The following is an 8,024-nucleotide window of genomic DNA, read 5'->3' as shown; positions in this document are numbered from 1 at the left end:
TCCCCTCTCTGACACTTGTCATTTCACTGGAGGAACTAAACTCCATGCACCTATCACCTGTCAACGTGCGTGGGGTCTGGCCAGCCCCGGGGACCCGCGAGCTGCAGCCGGGGAGGTCCCGGTGCGCGCGCCGGCGGGCGGGGTTGCGCCGGGCTAGGGCTGCGCGGGAGGCCGAGCCGCCGCGCCTCCCGCTGATTGGCCGGCTCGGCAAGGGGGGGCGGGCTCTCCACCGCCCCGCGCGCCCCGCTACTTTGGCTCGGTTCCTGCTGGGCCGGGCGGTGAGCGCTTCCCAGGGTGGCGCGGGCCTGCGAGAGCCAGGCGGGCTGCGAGCGATGAGGCAGCAGCAGCGGCACCGGGAGCGGGGTCCGGTGGCGGGGAGAGGCGGGTCGGTCTGCCGCCCGGGTGGCCCTGGAGGCTGTTGAGGCGCCGCGGCGAATAGCTGGAGCGCGGAGGAGGGCAGCAGAGCGCGGGGAGCCGGCGGCCCGGGCGGCCTCCCTGTCCGGATACCCCCCACCCCCCTACCCCCCAAGCGTGCAGCCATGCGGGTGGCCAAGTGGCTGACCGGGTTGCTCTGCCCGATCTCGCTCCTTCTCACTGGGTCTTGGGAAGTTCGTTTCCACCCACGACAGGGTAAGGTCGCCCGTGGGCTCTGCCCGCAGCGCGCAGGGCGGGGTGCGAGTGGGTGGTGCGGACTCGCTTAGACAGACCCCAGGCCCGCCAGCTCCGAGCATCTCCGAGGGCTTCGCTGGATGTCGTGGAATCGCGTGCGCTGGGGACACGCTCTCCTGGCCATGCGGCGGCCACGCGTGGGGACACGGGTTGTTGGCGGCAGGGAAGAGAAGAGGGGCTGGCAAGGAGGTGACTGCTCAGGGTGGTGGTGGGTAGCAGGGTCTGTGTGGAACACATAGGAGCTGTGGGAAAGCACAGCATGGTCACAGTGCCCACGTGTTGCGTGTGCATCTGTCTTGACCCTGGAACGGACCAAGGCTGGGGACCTTTAGTGGGGATGCTTGGTTCAAGAGTTTGTGGTTTGGACAGCGTCGGGGCTTCATAGACATTGCTCTGTGTTGCAGAAGCCCTGGTGAAGACTCTGGCCTCCTACGAAGTGGTGACCCCCGTGCGGGTCAATGAGTTCGGAGACGTGTTCCCCCAGAACCGGCACTTCAGCAGGAAGAAACGCAGCTCCGGGGCGCCCGAGCCCACTCCGCTCAGGACCCACTACCGCATCAGCGCCTACGGGCACCTCTTCCAGCTGAACCTGAGCGCTGACTCGGCCTTCCTCGCTGCTGGCTACACCGAGGTGCACTTGGGGACCCCGGCGCCTGGTCTAGGCGGGAGCAGCGCGGAGCCCCCAGACCTGCGCCACTGCTTCTACCGTGGCCAGGTCAACGCGCGAGAGGACCACATTGCAGTTTTCAGTCTCTGCGGGGGACTGGTAAGCCTGATTGTACCTCCCATTGCCGTTTTCTGGTGATTCAGTCCAGGGCTGCTTTGGGGGTGGGGCACGGTGGTTCCTAGGATGGTCTTCTGAAATTTTCAGAGGGACCACCGGAGAGGAACCCAGGCCAGAGGCTGAGAGGGCATTTTTCATCCGCTTGTCACATGCTCCAGTGGCGATCAGGAGTGGCCTCTGGATTCTGCTTCTACAATCTCAGGGCAGGCTCTTCCACTCTGGTGCATCAGTGCTGGGCAGCTGTTGATGCCGAATCCTCCGGTTTTTCTGAAATGTAGTCAATGAATTGGACATTAGAGTAGTGGAAGGAAAGAGTATTGAATATACACACACTAAAAAGGTTCCCCGAGGCTGATAAGATTTGGAAAGAAGTTTCTTCTGTTTCTGGTATGGGGTGTCCACTAACTAATAATCTGTGGAGCACAGAAGAGGGAAAAGGTAGGTGATGACCGGCCCTGGAAAGGTAGCAAATATCCACAGCATGATTGCTAGTGTGGGAGAACTGGACATCACAGGAGTAAAAGAGAGGGAGTCTTAAAACCCCGCTGAAAAGAGAGAAAATGAAATAAAACCCCACACCCATGCTTCATTTGATTTTCTTCCTTGAAAACGAAGATTCTTACTACCTCTTCCCATGACCGACCTAAGAAGTCTACATAAACCCAGCATCTCTTGTCAGTATAGTCATTGTAAATATGCAACGTCACATACATTGTTAAAATGAAAGCCAATTAACTAAAACATCAAAATATCACCAAGCTTATTTAGGATGCATTCATGCATACTTGCATATGAATGTCTGAAGTTATGGAATCAAGCAGAGCCTATAGATTGTTGTACTTTGTGTAATGAGTTAAACCATCGCTGATTGAGTGCTCATGTGATAAGAGAGCACCATTTTATTACGGACAAAGTTACACTGTCCCTGGTGTTACAGCCTCAGCTGAATGTGGCTACAAGTTTCTTGGGAGCCGAAGTTTTGTTTAACGAACATAGACCAAAGCAAGGCAGTGGTGGCACAAGCCTTTCATCCCAGCACTCAGAAGGTAGAGGCAGGGGGATCTCTGCATTGGAGGCTACACAGAGAAACCAGGTGCGAAAAACAAACAAACAAACAAACAAACAAACAAACAAAAGAAAAACAAACAGACCATACTTTCCTGAAGGTGTTCAGATAGTTCCACAGAATCATTGGTTTATTATTTGAGTCAAACATTGGTAGTAGCTCTCTCCAGGCAAAATGTATTAAAACTTACTTTCAAGTTGATTTGTGATGTCCTGGATGTGAGCATTGTTAATGACTGTGCTGGCTAGTATTTATGTCAAGTAAAATTTATGGACACAGGTTTCCATCATTTTGGAAGAGGGAAACTCGGTTGGGAAGATACTCCCACTTGGCTGCCCCCAGGAAGCCTTGTGGTGTATTTTCATAATTAGTGATTGATGTGGGAGGGCCCAGCCCCTTGCTAGTGGTGCCATCCCTGGGCTGGTGGTCCTGGATGGTATTACAAGGCAGGCTGAGAAAGCCATGAGCAAGCAAGTAAGTAGTGTTCCTCTATGGTTTCCCCATCAGTTCCTGCTTCTAGGTTCCTGCCTTGAATTCCTGCCCTAACTTCCATGGATGATGTGCTTCCATGGATTACTAGAAGGTGTAAGATGAAATAAACCTGTTCTTCCCCAGGTTGCTTTGATCATGTTGTTTATCACAGAATTAAAACCCTAAGACAATTACTAAGTCACTTTGGAAAGTCTTTCTGTCTTTTCAAGCTAGTGTCTCTGGTCATATTTTCCTAAAATGCTTTTAGTATTTTCCTTCCTTTCTGCTGTAGATAAATGTAAAATATTTACATTATCAACATAACAGAAGTACCAATAATACACAAGCATTAATACTTCAAGGAAAATTATTTCATTTTTTAAAGACTTAAAAATAATGCTTAGTTTATCTGGAAAATCAAATTAATACGTTCAAAATCCTTTCTCTATGGCTATTTGTTCAAATTGATACCCCAGAAGTGTTATTGATTTCATTTAGTTCATTAGTGTTCAGCTAACCCAAAATATGACTTAAAGCATTTTTTTCAATTTCTGTGTCATTAATTTTTAAAGCTTTTGCAAGTCTTTGTGTTTACATGTTTTTTTTCCTTTTACAATATCACTGAACCTGGCTGATGAATTTAAAATTTTATTCCTAAGAGTTTTGAGCCCAAGAACCAGGAGGGACTGAAAATCTTTCCAGGAGTTTTTTTGAACATAAACATATCTCCTATCTATCTATCTATCTATCTATCTATCTATCTATCTATCTATCTATCTATCCATCCATCCATCTATCCATCCATCAATCTATCTATCTATCATCTATCCCTATCTTCTATCTATTATCTATCTACCTATCTATCTCTAATCTATCTATCTATCTATCTATCTATCTATCTATCTATCTATCTATCTTCATCAATCTCTATCTATCTTTCTATCTATCTATCTATCTATCTATCTATCTATCTATCTATCTATCATCTATCTATCTATCTATCTATCTATCTATCTATCTATCTATCTATCATCTATCTATTATCTAGCTATCTTTATTATCTATCATCTATACTATCTACCTATCTATCTCTCTATCTTTATCTGTTATCTCTCTATTATTTATCTATCTATCTATCTCTATTTATCTATTATATCTATCTATCTATCTATCTATCATCTATCTATCTATATCTTGCTCTTCTAATGTTCCTTCTTTTTGGTTTTTATTCCCCATAAATATTTATCTAAAGATTCAAAGATTTTAGAACAAAGATTTATGTTTCCAAACTATATAGTTGATAGGAAAGTAGAGTATATTATAAAATATTTATGAGTAGTGTGATAATGGCTTATGAAACATTAATCTGTTTGATAGACTACTACAGAATTACAGTTATCAGCTATTAGCTCCCATACTCAATCCTAAACTTATTTTACATAGTTATATTATTTATGGTCTCATAATGCTGACAAGTGGTCTAGGGTCTGTATCTAGTAAGTTGGAATATTATTATTAGCATGTATATGACAGGATGCAACACATAGTGTATTCAAAGACAACATCCCTTGTGGTGCTGATTAACGCTTTTCTCACATTGCCTAGTGGATTCCATTCTTCCAAAGACTCTCAGGGACAAATCTGACCACCTGGAAGTTAACTGCATCGTTTCTTGATGGCACTGAAAACAGTGAAGTCTTGTTGGTTGAAGAAAACAGTTTCCAGGTGGTATAAAACCAGATGATGTACTTGACTTGTACCACAGTCTTATAGAGTAGCTGATGTGGTCATATGGATTATGTTGGGGTTTCTCATAGGAACAAAGATCCAGCCTGACAATTCCCCAGTGAGGACTAATTATTGAGTTCATTCTGTTCACTTCTAACAGTAGCCCAGATATGGAAACTGTCAGTTTGTAACTATACTGGTTTGAATCTATCATAAAAATAAATTAGTTTTATCATTTTCTAAACTTCCTATTTACAGCACTAATATAATTCCATGTGCCATTCTACAGTTATATCTTTTATTAATTCATTTATGAGTTCAACTTGCAGGTGTTGATTCTCTCTTTCCATCATGTGGATTCTGGGGGAATCAAAGTTACATCATCAAGCTTGGTAGCAGGTACCTTTAGTGGCTGTGCCATCCAGTCAGTCCCTATATATATATGATATATATATATACAATATATATATATATATATATATATATATATATATATATATATATATATAATACTCAGACAACAATAAGGGAGAATTTCCTGTGACTTTACTTTAAATATGCTAGTGTGTATTTGTCCACATTCTTCAAGAAGCAAATGTCAAAATGTGGTTTGTTTATGGGAAGTGCCTGTATTAGAGAAAACGAGAAGGGAATTGGGAGATCAAGATCGGTATGAACTTGAAACAAATAAAAAGAGAGTACAAGGATCTTGGGTGGCCTTGTTTGGCCTGTTGGATGGTTCAAGAAGCTTCAGCTGAGGCTCACATGGCTGGGAGAGGAAGCCTATGCTTTGTCTAAACGTATCTTCCTTTGTAATTCTGTCACAGCCAAGCAGTGACTCAGCGCAGCACCTAGAAGGTATGAATGGGGGCTTGAGAGGAAGCACAGTTGGTAACATGCGTGCTTTACAAGTGTGAGGGTGTAAGTTTGATCCCCAGAACCAATATTGTTTGTTTTTTAAAATCAACCCAGGTGTGGTGGCACATGCTTAGCTTGTGCTTAGAAGCCCTGTGTTGGGGAAGCAGAGACAGGTGAATCCTAGGCCCTTGCTGATAAGCCAACCTAGACTACTTGGTGAGCTCCAGGCCAGAGAGAGAGCCTGTCTCAAAAGCAATGTGACTGAATGGTGCTTGAGGTATTATGACATCTGTGGTTGTGCTTTGACTGCCACACACACACACACACACACACACACACACACACACACACACACACACACACCCCAGGATGCAATACTAAAAGGTCTCAATGTACTCTTGCTTAGTTATGTTCAACCATTGTCAAGGCCAGCAGCACATGGAACCACTATGCACATAAATGTTTAATGAATACATGGTGTCAAGTGTCCTTAAGCAAGGGATACAAACACATTTGTGAACTTTCAGGGATGGATGAGTAAAGAAGAAGTGATATAAAGGTATTCTGATTACGTCTTCCCCTTTGCTAGGGACTTAAGTATTGATGGTATTGTATGTATTAATTAAACTATATTCATGAACTAGATAAATCATTTAGTTCAATTGTAAGAGCATGGAGGAGGCCAACTGGTTCTTGGCTGTCTCAGCCCAAAATAGACACCGCCACATTCCCATGTATTGATGAGAAGGTGTTTCTTGGCATTTCCAAGATGCAAAATGACTAGAATGTTTGGCAGAGAAATTTCCAGAAGGAATCAAGGAATGTAGATATTGGTGATCAGCAGTTTACCACAGGCTTCCTTCTGTCCATCAAATACCAGGTTGCTCTCCTCTTTCATTCTATCAGTCACACTCATCTTGTCAACAAATGTTCGCAGGGGCACTGGCTTTCCACTCAAAGTGCAAAGTCACAGTGTAGTATGCTGCCTTTTCCATAAGGTCCAGGTTTAACTCTTTTGGGCTTGGCAACATGAATTAGCTCCGTGTTCTCAAGCCCAGCACACACAGTGAGCCGTGTGGTTGCTACTCCACCCTTATCCCCCGCCCCCCAGAAGAGAGGGTGCCTGGTAGTTGCTGATCTGCAGGATTTTCTGTTCCTTCTGTGGAAGAACTGCAGGGATGCTATGCTGGCAGCCAGGGGCTTTCCTGATTGCTTTTCATGATGCCTTTTTCTAGGAATTCCATCACTTATGAAGGTACCAGTTTGCCCTTTGAAAGGGATGTGGTTTCTGCTCTATGGTCACATCTAAAATGGATTTTAGGGAGGATGCTGGTTTGGGGTTCTCTCTCTCTCTCTCTCTCTCTCTCTCTCTCTCTCTCTCTCTCTCTCTCTCTCTCTGAGTGATTGCTTTAGGATTGCTGACTTAAATTTAAAGGCCTTGTAGGTTATTTTACAAGGAAAACAACCAGGAACATTTTTAGTTCAGGCTCATGGTTCTTTTGATTATAACCACCCTTCCCCAAATTTGGTTGGCTTCTGATAATTTAAATTTTGATAATTGCTTTACTTGTTTCCTATTTTCATTTCCAAGCTTAAGAACCATTTCTGTTAAACTCATGAACACTCAGGAATCTATAACATGTAGGGTCCTTACCTTAATGATAAAACTTCAGCTCTTAAATAATTGGAAGAACATGGGAGACCCTGATTTGGAGGATGTGGGGATCGTGGGTGGCTTGGGAGGGAGGGCTGGGGGGTGGGAGGAGGTGGGATCTGTGGGTGGTATGTAGGGTGAGTAGAAAATTTCTTAATAAATAAATAAAAATAAAAAATAATTGGGAGAGGATGGCAATGTGTAAAGAAAAATGGGGAGATATAACAGATGAGAAAAACAGGTAGAATCTCCTAAATAATTGAAGAGGATCATATGTCAAAATAACTAAATAAAATATAATCTAAGAAACATGCTGTAGATACTAGGGCATTTGACATATCTGTGTGTTTTTATTTTGAATAATACTGCTTTATATTATTTTGGCAATAGATCATGAATATATTTTGTCATATCATTATAAAGCAGCTCTTAATACTTTCCTTGTCACATTTAACTTCTCATTATTGTGATGATTTTAGGTTTTATAGTTTCACCAGTGTTTTAGGGAGTTACTGAGAGAGGCTGTTGTTACAAGTGTTATACAGACCTACAAGAATGTGGCTATTTCCCCAATGCTTCTTTAGACCCCTTGTTGCTTAAAAAGAGAGAGACAAGCTATAGGATATCTCTTTTCTAAGTTTGCTAGGACACACAGGTTGAGTTCTTTGGCTGTTTACCTCTTGGGTAGATTGGCTCTGCCCAAGAATTTGGTTTGTGTTTTGTTCTGATGTGCTAGGACTTGGTACAAAGCCATTCTATTTGATGAGTTATCAGTCATGCATTTCCTTTCCAAT

General features: G+C 43.7%; 1 protein-coding gene across 3 annotated transcripts in view; it reads left to right on the top strand.

Moving 5' to 3' along the window:
- The first annotated feature begins 305 nt into the window (after positions 1-305).
- Adamts20 (ADAM metallopeptidase with thrombospondin type 1 motif 20) overlaps positions 306-8,024 on the top strand; it is a 131,522-nt gene continuing 123,803 nt past the window's right edge. Inside the window, exons 1-2 of one of the 3 annotated variants that reach the window (XR_006066118.2) lie at positions 306-630; positions 1,074-1,435. Coding sequence is in view for 1 of the 3 variants with exons in the window: in XM_006974321.4 (XP_006974383.1) it covers positions 540-630; positions 1,074-1,435 (453 nt within the window). In the remaining 2 variants the exon portion in view is untranslated. The remainder of the gene's footprint in view (positions 631-1,073; positions 1,436-8,024) is intronic. The other 2 variants (XR_013046564.1, XM_006974321.4) reach the window with 2 other exon arrangements.

The sequence above is a fragment of the Peromyscus maniculatus genome, chromosome 20, assembly GCF_049852395.1.
Source record: "Peromyscus maniculatus bairdii isolate BWxNUB_F1_BW_parent chromosome 20, HU_Pman_BW_mat_3.1, whole genome shotgun sequence".
Taxonomy (NCBI): domain Eukaryota; kingdom Metazoa; phylum Chordata; class Mammalia; order Rodentia; family Cricetidae; genus Peromyscus; species Peromyscus maniculatus.
Note: the sequence above shows the minus strand (reverse complement) of the source record. Positions and strands in the feature narration are given on the sequence as shown.